At 48.2% G+C, this 20,990-nt stretch overlaps 1 protein-coding gene across 5 annotated transcripts in view; it reads left to right on the top strand.

Annotated features, from left to right (window-relative positions):
* The window catches only part of Colq (collagen like tail subunit of asymmetric acetylcholinesterase), a 52,708-nt gene extending 40,078 nt beyond the window's left edge, over positions 1-12,630 (top strand). For 4 of the 5 annotated variants that reach the window (XM_060390858.1, XM_021641730.2, XM_060390859.1 and 1 more), the window contains 6 exons: positions 92-197; positions 6,170-6,309; positions 6,922-7,041; positions 7,403-7,523; positions 9,200-9,302; positions 11,188-12,630. In XM_060390858.1, the coding sequence (XP_060246841.1) occupies positions 92-197; positions 6,170-6,309; positions 6,922-7,041; positions 7,403-7,523; positions 9,200-9,302; positions 11,188-11,257 (660 nt within the window). In that variant the 3' untranslated portion in view covers positions 11,258-12,630. The remainder of the gene's footprint in view (positions 1-91; positions 198-6,169; positions 6,310-6,921; positions 7,042-7,402; positions 7,524-9,199; positions 9,303-11,187) is intronic. The other variant, XM_060390860.1, reaches the window with a different exon arrangement.
* The last annotated feature ends 8,360 nt before the right edge of the window (positions 12,631-20,990 follow it).

Raw genomic sequence — 20,990 nt, 5'->3', positions numbered from 1 at the left:
GAGCCAGGTGGTCTCTGATTTAGAGGCAATGTGGAGAGAGAACTTTTTCTTGCCATCATATCACAATGGGCTCTGTCTTTCTCTCTGGTAGGGTCAGAAGGGAGACAGTGGAGTTATGGGCCCACCAGGCAAGCCCGGGCCTTCTGGTCCACCTGGACTTCAAGGTCCTCCAGGGCCGCCAGGACCCCCATCTGCAGGTAAGACTTATGGAGCTTCACTTGATCTACATAGTTGCACTCCCAACTGGGTCTCCCAGAGAGGCCACAAGGAGATGCCAGCAGGGCTCTGCTTTGTAGCTCTTGTTAGAAACTGCCAGAGTCTCTTTTGCATGTCTTCGTAATTTCTCTATGATTTGGCGCATTGAATTTTGTTTAATATTTTGGCGAACACACACAGAGGAGGTAAATTATAATGGTGATGTCATTTGTACTTTCAGTGAAAAGGGTACCTATTTCATCAACTAAAATCTTTTTCTAGAAAAACGTTTCATGGCTCCAAACACCTTAAGCCCAGAAGTAGAGTAGGCATTGTAGATTTTTCTGTCTTACACAGTGTGGTGAAAGATTGTTTATTTGCATTAGAAATATTGGGTACATTGGAAGGAACTGCTAAAAAGAAATTAAGAGCCGATCATTGAAGATGAAATAGGTATGTTTCTACCTTGTTTTGCCTATTTAATTGAATTAGCTAAGTCTTTTATTTTATTCCTTTATCAGCTCATCATTAGGCCTTTCAGGGAACATCACCTGTATGAAGACAGCATTCCTAGGTGTAGCCTCAAAAGGAATCACAATTTTAATTACAGTTTTCTCTTAAAAAATTGGAAACATTTTTTAAAAATTCCACAATGCCTTTCTTCTACTGTATTTATGGGAAAATGTTTGCCATTACATTGTGGAGGTTATCATGAAATGTCCTGTTCTGTTAGATCCCTTAAACCAAAGGGAAGAGAAAACCCTGAGACTCTTTCCTGTCAAGATGCCATGAAGAATCAGTCTCATTCAAAACTCTTCTTGGGCTTTTTTATTTCCTACCTTTCTAAGTGCCACAAAAGGGTTAGGTGAAGAGCTAGGTGGTGGTGGCACACGCCCTGAATCCCAGCACTTGGAAGGCAGAGGCAGGGGATCTCTGTGAGTTCCAGGTCAGCCTGGTCTGGAGATCAAGTTCAACGACAGTCAGGGCTGTTACACTGAGAAACCCCATGAAGCAAACAAACAATTAGGTGAAGACCCTGGTAAATTATGGTGGGAAGCTGAGGAAGGGTCCTTCTGCTTTCACCTTTGACTCACTCCTCTCACAATCCTTATTTAGTTAATGGTCCATGTATACCTGGGGACCAATGTCTCAGGCTGAGCTTGGGCATCACAGCATGTGCAAGACAGGAAACCTTGGAGCACCATGGGATACCAATCAGGGACTGACAATATGGTGCAAGCCTGGTTTTACCACAATGGAACAAACTTTCCTGGGCCTTGGAGTGTTTAGGGGGCAAACAAACAAACAACAAACAAAAACCCCTGAGGATTCTCGGGATATGGTGGTGATACAGACTCATATGAAGGTGGTTGGCAAACTGAGACCTTAATGGTCCTATTGTGCTTATGAATCTTTGTAAACCTGGCCCCATCTGACCGTAGATTCCTTCCTGGGCCTGGGGACTCAGGTGAGCAGGTTCTCAGAATGCCATGTTTGTGCAGTCAGTCTTGAAAACCGCAGCCCAAGGATTTAGCAGCAAGAACAAGTTTCCTTTCCAGACCTTCTAGTTTCTTCTCTTCCAGATGGGTATGACTCTTTCCCCCTTTACCATCCTATCTTCTCCCAACAGGAGCTATTGTCCTTTGTTATGGCTTTTACCACTGGTGACTTGATCTTTCTTTTCTCCTTTCCTTTTTATTCCACTCTATTTGTGCTATTTGTGTGTGTGTGTGTGTGTGTGTGAGTGTATGCATGTGGCTTTCAGAGGACAACGTATTGATTGGTTCTCTTTTTTAGCTTGTGGGGTCTGAGGATCAAACTTGGGTTATCAGGCTCGGTAAGTGCCTTTACCTCCTGAATACTCCCGCTCTCATTCATGTCTCTGTATCTGTCTGTCTCTCCTTCCTTCCTTTTTTTGTTTTTTGAGATAGGGTCTCATATTGTCATATAATCCAAACTGGCTTTTAACTATGTAACTGAAGATGATACCAAACTCTCGATCCTTCTGCTTCTACTTCCCAAGTGCTAGGATGAGACGTGTGCCACTGAGTCCAGCTCAAATGATGTGACGTTCAGCATATGTGTGTGAGTGTGTATCTGTGTGAGTGTTACTGGGTGTTGGGCACAGGGCTTCATATACACTAGGCAAACTCTGATGCTGAGCTATAACCGCAGCTGACTCGCTTTTTGCAGATGTGTTTCATCTTCCTGCTAGATGCCAACCCCCGTGAGAGCTGAGTCAGCATCACATCCCCCATGGCATCTGCTGGGTGGAACCACTCAGGGACTGTTCCCTCCACAGACTCATTCTGCCCTCCTGAGTCTCACCTGCAGTCTAGCAGGAATGTAGACCATCTCTTCAGACTGATGCTCCCTCCCTATTCCTTCCTTTCTAAGTATTTCCTTTCTGAGGAGCCACCCAGAGGAAGAGGGCCAAAAAGAATGAGGAGGCAAAATGGGGCAGTATCCTGCTCTTTGTAAAAATCTAGGGTACAGGGAGTATAGGTAGGGGCTCAGAAGGGACATCCCTGTGCCTAACGTGGATACTAATACAGAGTTAGAGCAGGCCTCTGGAATGACTGCCCGAATTTAATCCGGTACAAGCCCCAAACCTGCCAGGTATTGTGGTATCCATTCAAGAGAGTACAGGAAGTCCTCTAGGCTAGCCTAGAGGAAACAGAGGAGAACAGATGGAACAAAGCCACAGAGCCACTCAAGAGGGAAATGTGTCCTCTGCTCCTTCCTTAACTCCTGGTCTGGATATGCTTGGGCTCCAGAGAACACAAGACAGTGTGTTCATCCACTGCTCTATCTCAATCCTTCATGTCTAAGAACCACAAGCATCCTCAAGGCCACAGGGCTGACCGGTGGCTCCCGATTCTACCCGTGCCTCCTGAAACCCCCACACAGCCCTTTGATTGTCATGCCCGGTTCCTCTGCCTTCTCACACTGTCCCTTCCTGACCTGCTACCCACAAGAAGCTCCTGGGGAAAATGGAGAGTTGAGGACCCCTGACAACAGGGCATGGCAGCAAGTCTGGGGTGAAGGAGTTCAAGTTGTGCCCTTCAGGGCATTGTGGCAGAAAGCTGGCAGGATGACGGATGTCCTCTGACAGCTGGGAGGAAGCAGAAGCAGTGGGGAAACTGCAGGGTGGCAGCAGGCTCCCTGCCACGTCCTGTTGGGAGGCTACCTCAGGTCTGGTTCTCAGTACCAGGGGCCAGCTGGTGCTGAAAGAGCTGGGAAGGGTGGGACTTTTTAATTACTCAAGTTACAGGGAAAGAGGGGATAGGCGTGAGGAAGGAATAAAGGCAAAATTTAAGATGTAACTTGCCATAATACTATTACAAATTTGGACAATTCTTTCCTGTATCCAGACAGGATCTAAATGAATCAACATGGTACCTGGGAGTGACAGTTCCCCTGGGAGCACCTGAGTTCTTGGATCTGTCAACTGAATGAAACTGAGTTAGGTGAAGCATGAGTTCAAATCTCAGCCATTCCACTAATTAGATGAATATCTGAAAAGCCTTACAAGGCTCTTTACAAGACTGCGGTTCTGGTGGAGTTCTGGTGGGGTTGTAGAACATTCCAGAAGGCTGCTCTGATACCACTCTCACGTTCCTCCTTGTCACAGAGAAGTCCCACTTCTCCAAGTGGAAATCCCTGATGTCCCTGGGTGTTTGCTCAGGACGTTCCAGAGCTGCTGGTGTCCCTGTCTCTTTGGAGTCATCTGAAAACATCAGAAGTCAAAGCTGGAGCTTTCCCCACAGAATTCTCGTTAGAGCTGTAACTTGACATCTGATGTTGGACCAGCTTGTGAGCCAGCTCAGGGAGGCTTAAGGTGGTGGAAGTCTTCTACGGGGTCCGTTTTAGTGTATGGCCTTGTCTGTTTAGTCCTGACCAGATCTTGCGCCCTTCTAGGATGGGCAGTTCCTGACTGCCCCAACTGGACTGCATAAAGCCAAGGACAGGGTGGTGTCCAATGGGCCTTATTGTTCTTGGAGGAGGGACATGTCATCACTCTTTTCATCCTGCTCCTTCCTCTCTTCCTTTATCCTGTCAAATGGCCCCTGCTTCAGCAGCTTTCTCTCAGGCATGTTGTGACTTCTAGTCTTTCACAAAGATCTTTGCTCTCTAGTTACTCAGTCATCTTCCAAATATGTGTCAAGCCATGGCCTGCCCTTGTCAAACTCACCCTGAGGACAGAGAGACCTTAGTGGAATAATCTTAGGCTGTGGAGGCTTGTAAGTCAATGCACCGAAGTGAGTGTGCCAGATTGGGAGGATTCGGGCAGGCGTCTCTGAGGAGGTGATGTTTGAACTGAGAAGGGCCTTGGAGAAGGGAGGGATGGGAGGTGAGGAAGATGATCTGATGTGGAGATACTCTGTACACATACCATTTCCTTTGTGGTTCTCCATCAGGATGCACAATGGAAGCACCTTGAGAACTTTTAATCCTATAGATGCCCAAGGGCTGGCTGGGAGTGTGGCTCAGTGGCAAGTGCTAACCAAACATATGCAAAGGCCCTGGGTTTCAGCCATAGCACTGAAAAAAAAAAAAAAAACAACTATGGATGTCTGTAGGTCTGTCTAAAATACTTAGGGTGTGACTTAAACATCAAGGTCTTTGAAAGCCAAGGTGAAACATTGAGTATGATAGCTTCAGCCTGTAATTCCAGCACTTAGAAGACAGAGACAGAAGAGTCACCACCAGTTTGAGGCCAGCTTGGGCTATATAGAAAGTTTCTGATCAACCTGGGCTACTGAGTGAGACTCTGTTTCAGGAAAACACCATTTAAAAAAAAAAGTCAAGGCAAAACTGGGTATAGTGGTACATACTGGATCCTCCAGTCACTTTGGAGGCTGAGGCAGGAGGATTGCTTAAATCCAAGAGTTCAAAACCAGGCTAAACTCCTGATGAGACCTAATTGACTAGGATCAGAAGGAAGGGAAAGAGGACCTCCCATATCGGTGGACTTGGGGAGGGGCATGCAGAGGGCAGAGGAAGGGAGGGATTGGGACGGGAGGAGGGAGGGAACCACGGGGGGATACAAAGTGAATAAAGTGTAATTAATAAAGAATTTAAAAAAAATAACAAAACAACAACAAAAAAACCAAAACCAGGCTAGGCAATGTTGTAAGACTTCATCATTTAATTAATTAAATGATGAGTAAAATTAAAATGAGACCAGGCGGTAGTGAGGCATGCCTTCAATCCCAGCACTCGGGAAGCAGAGGCAGATCTCTAGTCTACAGAGGGGCCAGCCTGGGCTACAGAGTGAGTTCTAGCTCATCCAGGGCTACACAGAGAAACCCTGTCTTGAAAAACAAAACAACAACATAAACAAAGACAAAAAACAAAACAAGAAAAGAAAAAGAAACTTAAAAGACAGTGAAAGTTGGGCCGGCAAGACAGCTGGAAGGGCGAAGGCACTTGTTGCCACACCTGATGGCCTAAGTTCCCCCTGCCGGTCCCCTGTGGGAGGAAGAGAGAACTAACTCCCAAAAGCTGTCCCCTGACTTCCATTCGTGTGCCCTGGGACGTCCCTCCTCCCCCAAATAAACAAGTCATTCTTTTTGAAATACAGTAAAAGCTTTCCATCCACTGCACATCCATCTACCAGAAGATCCCTTTAATGATCGTCACCAACAAGGAAATGTAGAGACAATCAACAGATGATCTGTTAGCTCGTTTGAGCCTTTGGGTGTCACTCTCCGGGCTGTGGCTCCCACAAAGCCCTTATCTTTCTTACAGGCTGTTACTTAGTGGTCAGACTGAGGCTGCTGTATTGTCTGGCTTCAAGGCAGGATTGAGGGGAAGGCTCGTGACTTGCTGGTTTTTCTCCCCTATTCCCCCAGGTCGTGGCGGGGGGCCTCTCCCTCTGCCTAGAACTTTCAGGTCTCTTCCTCAAACAGGTTGCTCATGTCTCCTGACCTGCTAGGCTTTAGTTACACAACAGTCTGTTGCTTCCTAGGACAACTTGTAACGGGACTCAAAGGGGAAAGAGGATTCCCAGGGCCTCCGGGAAGATGCCTTTGCGGACCTCCTGGGAATGTGAATAACCCCTCCTATGGGGACTCCATGTATGGGCCCGGCTCCCCTCGAGTTCCTGCGGTAAGGCTCTTTGGGGCATGGTCCTGGTGGGTGCTGAGGATGCTCTCTACCTGCTCCTAGGCCTTTGTGGTGTAATTTAAGAAAAATTCACTTTCCCTTGTTACAATGGCTACCCACATCACTATGGGAAATTGCAAAGTGGGGACAAAGGCAAAGGAAAACAAACTGTAAATTTGGATGTGAGGCCACTGAGGGCATTTCCCCTCTTTTTACTTTCAAGGCTAACTTTGATGTGTTAGATTATATTGTCTGAAAGAACTGTGCATGGCTAAGGATGCAGCTCAGTAGCTGACTGCTTGCCTAGTGTGCTCTGAGTTAAATACACAGTATTGAACAGGATGAACATCATTGTTAAAGATCATTGTGTGATCATTGTTGAAGAGTCATTCCCAGATGTCAAATTACTTACCTATGTAGCATCATCTTTTAAGCCTTGGTAACATATTTTTTTAAAAACACTTAAATATGTTAAATCAAGGTAGATAGTTGTATTTCAAACTCTGAACTGGCTTGACACTCTCCCCTATGTGAAGCAAACAGAATTGGTTCCTCTGGCTCTTCCTGTCATGTGGGGAAGCCTTTCTAGGCCCTGACCACTATGTTCTCTGGCAGATTTTTGTGGTCAACAACCAGGAGGAGCTTGAGAAGCTGAACACCCAGAATGCCATTGCCTTTCGCAGAGACCAGCGATCTTTGTACTTCAAAGACAGCCTTGGCTGGCTCCCCATCCAGGTACTCTGGGGCTGGCCCCTTGGGCTGTGATCCTCCTGTCCTCAGCCAGGAAAGGGACACTCCTCTTAGAAGAGAGAGAAGCTAGAAAATTGGGGATGGACAGAGCTTCTGCTCTGTGTCTGCAGAGAGGGCCACGGGTCCTCCCTCATCTTCTGGGCAGCCCTCCATAGACTACCCAATCAGAAGCTACTCTTGAGCCAGGATTCCCTTTGGGAAAGATGGTCTCTCTCCCCCCTCCCCAGAGGAAGATGAGGGATGCCTCCTAGACCCAGAGCATTTGTTCCCAGAGCTAGAGACTGTCCTACCTTGTGGCTGCCTAGGCATGCCACCGTCGTTAATGCTTGTGTGTTTCCTTGGCCAGCTAACCCCCTTCTACCCTGTGGGTTACACCGTAAGGCAGCGTGGCACCTGTGGGGATGGGGTCCTGCAGCCTGGGGAGGAGTGTGACGATGGTAATCACGATGTGGGTGACGGCTGCATTGGTGAGTGGGGCCCAGCCTGAGAGACCTGGACAGCAGAGGGGGTGGGCTAGGCCCTGCTATCAGCTGTGATGTTTTGAGGCAAAGGCAAGGGACAGTATATGGGAGAGGGGGGACACTTTGAAGAGCTGCTTCCCAATCCCAGGCCACACGTTCATTTTCCCCCCACATAAGCATGTCAACAGAGGTGTTCAGGGGCTTATCTCTAGAGATGCCTTCCTTGTCCCTGGCCTTCTTCTTCCAAGACTGACTTCTTGGCAAACCCATATTGCAAGCTCAGGAGAAGATGGTGATGGCCCTCACTTTGTATACTAGAGAGAAAGGCAGAGAGACAGGCCGAGACCAAATCAGAACTCCTTTTCTAGGTAGACACTAGACACAAGCTGTCAGCTGTCAGTGGTCAGGTGGGGCAGCTAACACTGCTTCCAGGCTCTTGGACAGTGCTAGGACCTGGCTCTGGAGGATTCGCCATGATTCGGGCGTTTTGTTGTTGTTGTTTCCATAAAGTGACCAGAACAGGAAGTGAGACAGATATACAGTTTTCAGAGTCAAAACAGAGTTCAGTAGCTGGCTCTGGTTGCCACCCAGTTCATCAAGGATGGCAGTGGGGACCATTTCCAGCTGAACCTGGCTCTCTTGACTGTAAGAGAGGTTTGAGATGACAGAGGCTCGTGTCTCCATAGATCCTTCCAGCTGATGTGTGAAGGGGTTGTCTGGATGAGGCTTGGGGTCAGTGCATCCATCCATGACTCAGTTTGCCTAAGTAAGAAGTGGAAATGTGTGGGCATCATTGCTGTCCTTCCTTTTTAGAAGCTCAGGGGACAGATGACAGACACTGAGATGAAGTTCCACTCAGGGCTGAGAGGCAGGGGGAGGTTATTATTCTCTCAGTGGAGTTGCACCAGACCCCTGACAATTTTTGGATGACAAGCTCTGAGGTGCTGGCTTTTCCAAGAATCCCTTCAATAGGAGCTGTCATAATCAAAAGAAAGTAGTGAAGTCTCCCTGCCCTCTAAAAATAAAGGTGAGGCAAATACAAGCGTGGTAGCACATATCTGTAGTCCTAGCATTTGAAAAGCCGAGGCAGGAAGATCATCAAAAATCAAAGGCCAGTATGGACCACATAACAAGATCGTGTGTAGGTAGGTAGGTAGGTAGGTAGGTAGATGGATTCACGCATGCACGCATGCATGCATTCGTGGGTGGGTGGATGGATAGAGTCCTTCTCCTGGTATGAAAATAAAAGTCTCTGTGAAGGCCACATGGTCCCTTCAGAACCCGGGCAGAACCTAGTAGTAGCCTGCCTCCCCAGAGCGCTGTGCTGACGGAAGCTGCACCATGCTCTCTCACTGGGGTCTGGTAGTCCAGTCTCCTAAGCCTTACCTTACCAACGCTCCACAGTAGCTCTACGAAGGGGGGACAGTGCCACCCTCCCAGTTTTGCAGATCACAGGAAGGCCCTGGTCTCCCCGGGAGGTTTGTTATACAGAACCCTCAACTCATCGTTCTTACCTCAGGCTGTGTCAGTGCGATGCTTGGTCCTGGGAGGGTCTCAAACCCTATGGAAGCAGGTTCTTACATGGGTGCTCTTGGGGCTCCACTGGGTCAGACTGTCCTTACTGTGTGGGCAAGCCTGTTACACCCTGCTCCTTCTCAGGACTCTACTTCTTGTACCTCTAGACTGTCACCGGGCCTACTGTGGAGACGGTTACCGGCACCAGGGCGTGGAAGACTGTGACGGCTCTGACTTTGGCTACCTGACATGCGAGACCTATCTCCCTGGGTAGGAAGGCCACCCGAACTCTCAAGATTTCCCCCCTCCCCTGCTCTCCTTCACAGATAATTTCAAGGGCCTTCTGTGTTCCTGGTACTTTCTCAACACTGAGGTCGGGTTAGAGTCCATGTTCCCCAATCATCACTCTCACTCCCCAAGAGGCCCCGGTCAGAGCACTCTCAGCCCATAGGTCCATGCTGGGCCAGGATAAAGCAGGCTCCAGGTCAGCTAGTCCCAGCGGTTACTGGGATGTGTGGCCTGGGAGGAAGTAGAGAGGGGAGCACAGAGCAGCAACGAGGGCATTTCACAGACTCCATCTGTCTGCCCGGCTGAATTCCCAGAACACTAGCCACCTCCATAAATCTACAGGAAATCAGATCAGAATCAATATGTAACCTTAGGATCTTACAATATAGCTCAGAAAGCCAAGGTTCAATTCTCAGTCCTGCAAGAAAGAAAAAAGAAGGTCTGTAAGATGACTCAGTGGGTAAAGGCACTTGCCATGCATGCCTGGTGACCTGAGTTTGATCCCCAGAACCTAGGTAAAGGTGGAAGGTGAGAACTGACCCCACAAACTTGTCCTCTGACCTGCACGTGTACTCCGTGCGTACTTCTGTCCCATCACACACACACAGAGAGACAGAGACAGAGAGAAAGACACATACACATAATTTTTAAAAAGTAAAAAGAACAATGTCTAATCTCACCAGTTCATGATCTCTCAAAGAAAAGATCCCCTTCAAGGACCCCTCTAGACACCTCAGAAAATCCTCAGAGGATATTCAAATGTGTTAATGTCCTGCCTTCCACAGTGGCATCTTCCAAGTGGCACCTGAAGCCCCAGCCTCCTGCCCAGAATGTACCCTTCCAGTGCAGAATGGCACTAACGGGTGCTGTGCTCCCCTGACCCTACTGGAATCAGCGGTGTGGCACTCTAGGGAGCCGTTCATCTGCCGACCCTTTAGATCACTTCCTCTCTCAGGAGTCCAAGCCTCAGCTTTGGCTTTCGCCACTTAGCTTCCGGCAGGCCTTCAGCGGGCTAGAAAACAGACAGCTCCCTTCCCACAGTCCCCTCCATCCCACACTCTCAGGTCCCTCCTCAACACTCAGCAGCCTATGCCACCTGGCTGCAGGAGCCGCACACCTCCTGTCACCCCAAACTCCAACCCTGGTTAGGCTCAGCCAGAATCCCACTGTGGTGTATGTGGGAGGCACGGGGCACTGTCCTATGCCTGATCTAAGGAGAGCTCCTAACAGCCACCTATGGGACCTGGCCAGACTGAGCTGCTTACTGGCCTTATAGGGTCACGTAGTGTTAACAGCTGGATCGAGCCTGGGGCTTATTCTCTAGCTCGCTGGAGCTGCTCGTCCAGTCACTAGAAGCCTCCAAGAGACAGATGTGAACATGTGTAGATAAGATACTGGATGAAGATTACCATTTGGGTTTGCGGAAGTGTAGACCACTCTGTCCAGCTCGGCAGCCCCTTTCCAAATTAGCTATCGTTTTAAAACCGTTAGAATTTTAAACTCAGTCACACTAGCCAGATTCCAAGGGCTCAGCAGCTGTGCCAGGCCTCGGACACAAATAGAGGACATCTGCCTTGCTTTTAGTCCAGAGTGGTTTCACAGACAGCACGAGACACCTGTAGGCCTTGAGAGGGGTTGAGCGTCTCATAGGGGATGTGTGGACATCGGGGCTGTCCTACCACGCCAGTCCCACTGCTAGAGCTTGAAGTAGAAAACCCCAGAGACCACACCCCGAATGAGGCAGAAAAGGTTTCCTAGACTATGGCTCTCATTGAAGGTTACGGATCAGCAGTCACTCTTCAGTGTGCTTTTCCCTGCCCACTACGCTGTCTGCTGAGCAGTACTTTTTTTTTTTTGCCTCCCTCAGATCATATGGAGACCTTCGGTGCACCCAGTACTGCTACATCGACTCCACACCCTGCCGCTACTTCACGTGAGAGGCTCAGGGAACCGGCGGGCCGCAGCCCCTGTCACTGGCGGCTGTTTCTCTGCCCTTCACATCAAGCTGGCCTGGCCCTCTCCTGGGACAGTGCCCACTGACCTTCATGAGACAAAACAAGGATACATTCTTGCTGCTAAGACGTGCTCTGGGCTCAGTCTGACTGGAGGAGTTTTGGACCACTGCATCCTGTCTTAATCAAAAGAACCAGAAACCCTCTACACGCCCACCCCCACCCCACCACCATCTGGCTAAACAGCTGGCTGTAACGCCTTATCTCTTCTGAAAAGATGCTGGCTCAGGCCACATGTGGACTTGGCTTAGCACTGTTAGACATACAGGAATCTGCGGCCCCGGCGCGGTTTGTTCTGGTCTCACTTGGGTTGAGGAGCGCTGGTGTGTAGGCTTCCGCACCGCCACGCACAGCTGTTCTGACCCCAGGCAGCCAGCTGTTGTGTCTCTCACGATTTAAGAGCCACAAAACAGGAGGTGAGCATATTCTCGTGGTGCAGCTCCCAGCTTCAGACGTGCTGAGGGCCCCTTCAGCTGGCCAGAACCTGCGTCAGCCTCGTGTGAACAAGGTCCAGGCTTACTCCCAGGAAAAAGGTGGACACTCAGCTGAGGCACTTGCCACATGAACCCTATCAGAACAGAAGCCTCCCTCCTCTTGAAGTTCTCCAAGGGACAGTGGCTATAGCTTCAAATCCCAGGCACCATCTTGGCCTTGTGGTTCTCTCTGCATCTTGACCTCTGTCTTGACAGTGCCCTTCACAACGATGTCCTGTGTGGGAGGCTGACTCCACACGCCCTGTCCAGGACAGGCGCTGGTGTTTCCTCATGCTGGCTCCCCGGGTTTGGGGTTCCACTGCTGAGTCCTTGCTGCCTGCTGGAGAGGCCCTGCGACCCTCCTCCAGGCCTGCCATCCTGTACACCCCTGTATGTTGTGTTGTCTTTCCTTATCCCCGCTGTGTGCCCAACCTCTTCCTTTCCCCAGGATTCCTTTTTCCTTAAGTCTGCATATCTTGAGAACTGTCTTTCCCATATTTCCTCGAGTGGGTTTGGCTCCATTTTGGAAAAAACCTTTTGCCCACCTCCCCAATCCACACATCTACCTTGTCGTCACATAGGCTGCCCTTGGGCTGTTACACGAAACTCTTCAGTGAGCCGAAAATCTTGGGAACTCAGCAAGTCCGAACTGTGAACTGTAGTTGCTGAGGGAAATCAGCAGGCGGCTGTCTTCGCAGGCAGGCATCTATGTCATTTCCATTACTGTCTGGGGCTTCTGGGTGGACGAGCAAGGAATAAAGGTGATTCCTGGCTGTGGCCTGCTCTCCCTCAGGTGCTGGGGCCACAGTGCTTATTGGTCCCAGATGGAGTGGAGAGAGTGGGTTCAGTTCGACTTTCCAGACTCGGATGGATTTGCAGAGCACCTATTTTCCTTGAGGATAAGCGAGGAAACTGCTGCCCAGAGGCTAGTGAGTCTTGTCAGCCCAGCATTGGCGCTGACCTTGCTGGAGGACCTGCTTAAGATGGGTGAAGACCGAGTGCCACCTGAGCAGCTGAGATTCTGACTAGGTCTTTAGAGATGCAATTAGCAACCAAACAAGGCTATGCCAGCCAGCCGAAGGCTGGTATTCATTGAGTCACAACTGAAGTGTCCAGTGGTGGGTAGGCAGAGGTCAGCGAGTGGCCCTGCTTTATAGCTCTGCATCCCCTGCTGCCAGGGTCCCTCCTGCTAATGTCAGCTGACCGACATGCTGTCAAGCTCTGTCTGCTCTGCAGCACGGCTCTGGGGAGTAGAGAACAATCCCACAGGTTCTTAGCCCCGAAGCCCCCAGGGAAATCTTGCCGTTAGACTACTCAGCTTGTTTTGGGTCCCAGGCCTGCTTTTAATGATCAGAAACACGGTGTGTGCTGAGTCCGTCAGAGCTGGGTCCTGAACACATGCTGGCAGCCTATCCTCTGAAATTCTCCATGGTTACCCAGCTGACCACTGAAGAGCAAGAATAAGGGTTAGGATGCTGTTTTGATTCTTTTCTAGTTGCTGTGAAAAAATACCCTGACACAAACGGCTTTAGGGTGGCGTGGGGTAGGGCAGTGAGATGGTTGGGCAGGTAAAGGCATCTTCCACTGGCTTTGATGACCTGAGTCAGACCCCATTAACCCCCATGGTGGAAGGAAGAACTGGCGTGCTGTTCTCTGAGCTCCACAAGCACACCGTGGCCTCTATGTCCTGCATAGTTTACACAAAGGACAAATAATAACCATAATTTTAAAATATTTTAAAAGAAAATTTTATGGGATACAGGGTTTATTTTTACTTAAAATTATAGGCTACCATCACTGTGGGAAAGTCAAGGTGGCAAGAACATGAAGCAGCTTGTCACCTCACAATGACAATCAAGAGTAGAGAGAAGTGAATTACCGGGGCATGCTTACTACCCAACTCACTTTCTCTTCTATACAGTCCATGAGCCAAGCCCAGGAAATGACGCTACCCACCGTGGGCTGGCTGGATCTTCCCACATCAATGAACATAATCTCTCTTCCAAGGTGATTCCAGAGTGTGTCAAGTTGACAAAGCCAACTATCATAGATGCAAACGCTCTCCATCCCAGTGGCCACACTCTGTCTCTCTCTGACAATAAGCCAACACTTGTAATAGATGTTTAGGAAGACTGTGCATACACAAGCTCTACACAGGTTCCCTTAGGCCTAGTAAGAGAGGCTGGCTCACAAGGATACCACAGTTCAAGAAAGATGAGGAATTTGTGTGTGTGGGGGGGTGGAGATTGAATTCCTATAAATGGATTATTATTTACTGGCTTGGGCCTGGTAAATCATTTATTTAGAGAGTCAGCAGTGTTTTTCTTTCTCCCTTAAAGCTGGTTATGTGAGATGGTTTGGGGCATCTGTTTGGACCACAGCCCTTACTGAAAAGAAAAAAAAAAAAAAAAAGACTGGTTTTTATACACAGTTGCCCCTTTCATGTGTTCCACCCAGGAGGGAAAAAAAACATCAAGGTAGACCAAACCCCAGAACAAGGGACAGCTCTTCAGGTCAAGACAGAAGGGACAGGGTCTGGGGAAGGATGCATACAGAAGGGACAGGGTCTGGGGAAGGATGCATACAAGCTAAAGGCATACTGAACTGTGATGAGCCCCGCTCAGCCAACAGCAGAGTACACAAACGAATTGACATCAGGCCCCGTGGCAAAGTGAGTGCAGGACCTGATCCTCCGAAGACTCCGGAGTTGAGATGAACATGGAGTGTTGTGCCTGGAAGCCTGTCAGGACTCCTGAGCCTGGTAGCTAGGGAGGCAGGTCTGCGAAGGGCTTACCAGACAAGCACTAGGACCCAAGTCCTGAGCACTGTCTTCAGAATCAATGTTTAAGGAAAAAAAAAAAAAAAAAAAAAAAAGCTGGGCATGGGAGTCTGTTATTGTAATATAAGTGCCAAGAGGCAGATACAGGTGGATCCCTGGGCTCAATGTCCAGCAGCTAGCCTAGTCCACTCGGTGAGTTCCAGGCCAGTGAGAGATACTGTTCCCCTTCCCCCCAACACCAGAGGTGTCTAACCTCACACACATGTACCTGCATGCACACTTACATAAATGTAGAAAGAAGGAGGGAAAAATAGGAGAGGGGGGACAGAGAGGAGGGAAGGGGAAAAGGAGAGGGAGAGGAGAGAGGGGCAACCCTGTGTTTAACTCCAAGTTGAAGCTACTTTTCTGTGCCAGCCTGACCCCTGAGGGTCAGCTCTCCCAGGCGACAGTCGGATGCTCCATTCCTGCTGATTGACTTTCAAGGCACAAAGGATTACGAGCCTGAGAGTTGAGTCCCCGAGGTTGGCAGTGCTGGGAGTCAGGTGCTGACAGTGACAAAGCGAGGCTGGAGATGTCACGGACAGGCCACTTGAAACTGCAGTGACAACAGCCTTGGGAGAAATGTCACTTTTTTTTTTTTAAGATGGTTTTGTGGTATCTGCTGAGGCAATCTGATGAATGACAGGGGCGTAAGGTGGCGCTGACTCCTCCTGGACTAAGGTTCCACCCTTTTCGTACTGAACTGGCTTTTGATGATTTCATCAGTGAGAGAGGCCCGTGTTCTGCCCAACTGACTCACAGGGACACAGTCTGCCAGAGGTCAGCCCAGGACTCCTCACTACCCAGCCGTAAGGTTATGTGACGTGTGTAAACAAAGTATGGTCTCTGGAGAAAGTCTGTCAACTAGTACTCAAGGAAAGTGATGGAACAGATTTCTGAGTATTTCTGCAACACGCAAGTATCCGTCACCTTAGTAGGGACACGGAGAGCACTGGGCATTTGATGAAGAACCTCCAAGGCTCATCATAATCGGTGGGTCAGCCTATGCCCCAGTCACCGCTCCGGAGAACCTTCTCCTACCCGTCTCCTGTAGCAGAACGAGTCCATTTAAATCATCAGTGAAGTTCGGTTCTCCCACCTGTGTGAAGAGATCAGCCCCTGGGTCAAGGCCCTTTGGTCACTGGCCAAGGATCTCATTCCAACATTAATTACATGTGCCAAAGGTTCCAGGAGCAAAGGTCCTTCAGCATATGGTACAAGAGTGAAGCTGGGTGTGGTAGCACAATCCTGCGATCCCAACACTTTGGAGGCTGAGGGCAGGAGGACCATGAGTTCAGGCCAGCTTAGGCTACAAAGCAAGTATAAAGCCACCCAAATCAACACAGGGAGGCCTGGTTTCAAAGAGTGATAGAATACTCGACCCCTACCTTGCCCAACTAAGTAAATAAAAAAAAAAAAAGGAAGGAGATGACCACTCCTGGGTAGATGGAAAAGAAGATTTATGGTAGATAAAAGGAGATCATAGTCAGAGGCAGACACATCTGGAGAGTCCAGAGTGAATGTGGCCAGACTGGTCTGGGCCATGTGAAGAGAGGGGAATGGGGAGAGTAGCCATAGACCAAGATGGGTGGCCTGGGCCAAGAGGCTGGCCAAGAGAGTAAAGGGTAGACCAAAAGGCCATGTAACCAAAGTGACTGGTTTATCTAAGGAAGGGAGCAACTGGGGAAAGGGCAGCCCAGCCCCTGGGCTGGAGAAAGTTAGGGTAATGGATAGGCTAGGCTGACCATACCCAGTAACGGAGACCTGGTGGCCAGGTCTGCTTTGATATGTTTGTTTCAGGTTTGAGACCCAACATCAACTCCACTGAGTTGCAAAGGAAGTGGACCCACATTGCCTTTCTCTGAAGGGAAATTCTTCCCGGTCCCCAACAAGTCTCCAAGAAACACAGTCTTAGTGAAGGAAGACAGTAGGGGCCCCTGCCCTGTTTCTCCTGGCTTTTGTAGGTGTGACACTTTCTGTTGCAAGGCTCTGCTGTCTCTAGTGTCCAATGGTGCATCTGGGAACAGCGGCTGAGGCAGAGGTGAGTGAAAAGCAGAGGCTGGGGTGGAGCTTTAAACATGCATCCATTACAGCTATGAAATCTAGGCCTCTCCTTTTGAATGGGAGAGGGGCTGCTTTGACCAATAGAACACTGGCTTCTTCAGATGAGGTCATAGGTGACACTGCTTTCTGAGAATACATCAAGAAGGAACCAGATTTTCTGGAAGAAAGCCAGCCACCCTGAGATGGCTGTGCAAAGCCAGGTAGGCCCGGGCCCTGATCCAACCCATCGTGCCAGACCTGTGAATGAAACCACAGAAGCAGACCTGCCCAGTCAAGTGTGATGCCAAACCTTAACCAACAGTTTCCATGATATGAAGTGGTTGTTGTTTTCTACTAAACTTTGGGTGGTGTGTTACAGCAACTGGAATCTGGAATGTCCCTGGAGTAAGGAAAGCGTGGTAGCCCCACTTGTCAACTTGACACACCTGAAAATAGGGGTCCTCTATCAGATTAGCCTGTGGGCAAGCCTGTGGGGCATTTTCTTGATTGCTAACTGGTATGGGAGGGCCAGGCCCACCGTGGGTGGTGCTACTCCTGGGCAGCTGGGTCTCACCTGTGTAAGAAAGGCAGCTGAGGCAGCCAGAGGGAGCAAGCAGCACTCCTCCGGGGCTACTGCTAGAAGCTCCTGCCTTGAGCTCCTGTCCTGGCTTCCCTAGGTGATGGACTGTACCCACAAGCCAAACCATCCTTTTTCTGCATCAAGTTGCTTTTAGAACAGAAAGAGGGAGGAACAAACTACAGCATGGAGGAGTGTGTGTGTGTGTGTGTGTGTGTGTGTGTGTGTGTGTGAATAGCCAACAGGAGCTGCTGCCTTGCATTTGGTGCCCTCTGCAGGAACCAGAAATGGAAACTTAAAAACTAGTCTCTGCTTCTACTGGAATTTCCCATCTGAGAGCCATACACACAATGACAGAGATCCAAAGGCCTCAGAGACCCTCTTACCCTCTATCTTCAACCTAATGTCTATTTGGGCTAACAGAGACTGACTTAAGGACTGACTTAATGTCTAACCTCCTTGTCTTTGCTAACTCTGTTAAGCTTTTGCTATTTTGATAAGCTGAGTCATATAAGAAACTGTGATATTCTGTAATGATGCTCTATGAGAGGACCAGGAAAGTAAAGTTGCCAGTTTATGGACTGTATACACAATTTACAATTTTATTTTGATATTTGAAGAGCTTCAATTCAGAAATTGTTAATTTTTATTATAAACTGTTAAAGATCAAGTTTTAATATGCTCATAACTCTACTTGTACATGTGCTGTACAGGGGGCTTCCAAGTGTGTAGAGATTGGAGGCCAACTGTGGGAATCCAATTTTGTATGCACCATGCTTATAACATTACAACATTTGTTTGCATAACTACCTAATTTTTTATTTTTAAATTATGTGTACGTGTGTAGGTTTGTATATCATATCAGCTTAGCTAGGCTTTCTATTGTTGTTGAGACACCATGACCACAGCAACTCTTATAAAAGAAAAAATTTAATTAGGGCTGACTTACCGTTCAGAGACTTAGTCCATTATTGTCATGGTGGTAAGCATGGTGGCACACAGACATCGTGCCGAAGAGGTAGCTGAGAGTTCTACGTCTTGAGATTTCTACACACGCAGAAAGAAGAGAGAGTGACACTGAGCCTGGCCTGACCTTTTGAAACCTCAAAGCCCACTCCCAGTGACATGCTTCCTTCAGTAAGGCCACACCTACTCCAACAAGGCCACACCTCCTAATAGTGCCATTTTCATTCAAACCACTTCATAGGCTTGTAGCCATATCATAGGCCAACTTCAAAGGTCCCCATAATCTATCAAAGTCTCTTTTGAGACTCATGGCAATCTCTTAACTGTAATCCCTATAAAATCAAAATCAGGAGATCTCATACTTTCTATATACAGTGGCACAGTATATATATATATATATATATTCTGTGTATATATATAAACTGTTCCAAAAGAAAGGGGAAAGGGAGCATAGTGAGGTAATACTGGATCAAAGCAAGACTGAAAACCATCTAGGCAAACTCCGAACTCTGCATCTCCGTGTCTGATGTCAAAGTGTACTGTTGTGGGTTATTAATATTTATTATTGATTTCTCTGGCACTAAACAGCAGTTATTCCTAAACCAACTGTATACCCAAATCACCAAACAGAGACTAGGATTTACTTAATTAACCTAAAGCACAATGCTGAGCAGTGATTACTCCATCCTAAGCCTCCAAGCCCGTATAGTTTCTTCCCATTCAGATTTCCCACGTTATACTTGCTTTTAGTCATTGCCTAGGTTCTCCCCTCCTGCCAAACCCACTCTCTTCCCCTCCAGTCCAGGATGTCCCACCCTATTCTCTCCATTGCACAGCACTGGCTGGTTGTTTAATTGACAATTACAGAGAACAAATAGTGGCATGTTTACACTAACTTGAGACAGGTGATGCTTAGAATAAGCATCACAATGCAATGTCCTTATTTAAACCAGATAGTGAGGGAGAGAAATCAGCATTTGAATGAACAAGGGTAAATTGTATATATTCAATAAGAACATTACACCAACAGTCCTCTTCAGATCCCCAATTCCTGTCAGCTTTGTTGACTGAAACACACTTCTCTCTCTTGGGCCGACTCCACTCCCTATTAGCAGCTCTCCCCAATAAGAATCCCATGGCTCTGGCATCTCCAACATTTTGGGGTCTCCAAGGCAATACAGGATTCACTTTCACAACTTCACAGTATGGCCTCTCTGGACCTGCATGCAGGGACACCCCTGCCACACGCCTGGCCTCAGTGGCTTTCCTTAGCTTCAGAGGGAGATTCTATAACTCTTTCTTGTACCCTTGACTCTAAAACCAAAAGCATGTGACTGAAGCTGCCAAGTTCTGCTGCTTGCTGGGGGAGCTGGAACATGGCCCCTAGTTCAAATACATCTTAACCAGCTTTCTGTTTCCTTCACCACCTAAGCTTGGCTCTCCTGGATCTCCCTCTGTAGACCTTGCTGGCCTTGAATTTAGCAATCCGCTTGTCTCCTGAATGCTGGGATTAAAGCTGCTCTTTAATTCCTTTTCACAGTTGGAAGCTTAGCTGGGTGGGGTCTTGCCCTGAGCTCACCACTCTTTTTAATCCATTTAACATTAGGCTTTTCTTTAATCTGTTTATTTTCTTGAGCATTGGACTTAGCTCCATTCCATTTCCTGATACCCTTTTTCTCACAAACTGTACATTTTCTATTTTTCTTGCTCAGCTTGCTCCTTTTCTTTATAGATCTGAATAAGAGTGACCACTAATAAACCACATAAAATAGTCAATATTAGGTTGTCTTGAAAGCTCCTCTGCCCAATGCAATTAATCCAAAAGTCTTTCAATTTAACCTCAGGCAGATGGTGACATTTTTATTTGGGTTCTTGTGTCTACCACCCTTCACCTCCCCAATCATTTTCAACACCCCAACACCAAGCAGAAGAGACAGAAAGTTAGAGACGAAAGTGGGTGTAGGTCAGAAGAAGGCAGTATATCTCCTGGGGCTAGTGCTAAGACAGTTTCAAGCTGCCATGTGGATGCTGGGAACCAAATCTGGATCCCCTAGAAGAGCAGCCAGCGCTCTTTACTGATGAGCAAATGCTCCAGCTCTTTGACATCTTTTGTTCAGTTTGAAGAATTCTCTTAACATCTCTCAGACAAGATTTCAGGCTGACCTCAAACTTACTATGCGGCTGAGGATGACCACTTTCTCTTGCTCTGCATGCTGGTCAGATTTTTGTCATTTTGATACAAGCTTGGGTCATCTGGGAAGAAGGAACCTCAACTGAGAAAAATGCCTCTAACATACTGGCCTGTGGGCAAATCTGTAGGGCATTTTTTTCAGTGGTTGATGTGGGAGGGTCCAGCCCACTGTGGCAGGTGCCACACCTGGGCAGGTGGCCCTGCGGTGTATAATAAAGCACACGGAGCAGATTATAATGAGCAAGCCAGTGAGCAGCGTTCTCTTATGATCTCTCTGCATCAGTGCCTGCCTCCTGATTCCTGCCCCACTTTAGTTCCTGCCTTGGCTTCCTTCAGTAATGGACTGTACTGGGGATATGTAAGCCAAACCTTTTCTACCAAGTTGCTCATGGTCTTTATCACAGCAAGAGAACAAACAAGGATGGTCTAAGATTTCTACTGAGAAGTTGTCAGTGATGAATATTTTTTTCTTTTGTAGCATTAAGGATCTTCTCTCTCCCCTGTGAGGCTGTTTATAAGGTGTTTAGGGCCTATAATCTCATCACTTAAAGGCTGTGGCAGAATTTCCATTGACTTAAAGGCCACCCTGG

This window comes from Meriones unguiculatus, chromosome 9 (genome assembly GCF_030254825.1).
Source record: "Meriones unguiculatus strain TT.TT164.6M chromosome 9, Bangor_MerUng_6.1, whole genome shotgun sequence".
NCBI classification, from domain to species: Eukaryota; Metazoa; Chordata; class Mammalia; order Rodentia; family Muridae; genus Meriones; species Meriones unguiculatus.
This window is presented reverse-complemented; position numbering and strand designations above follow the sequence as displayed.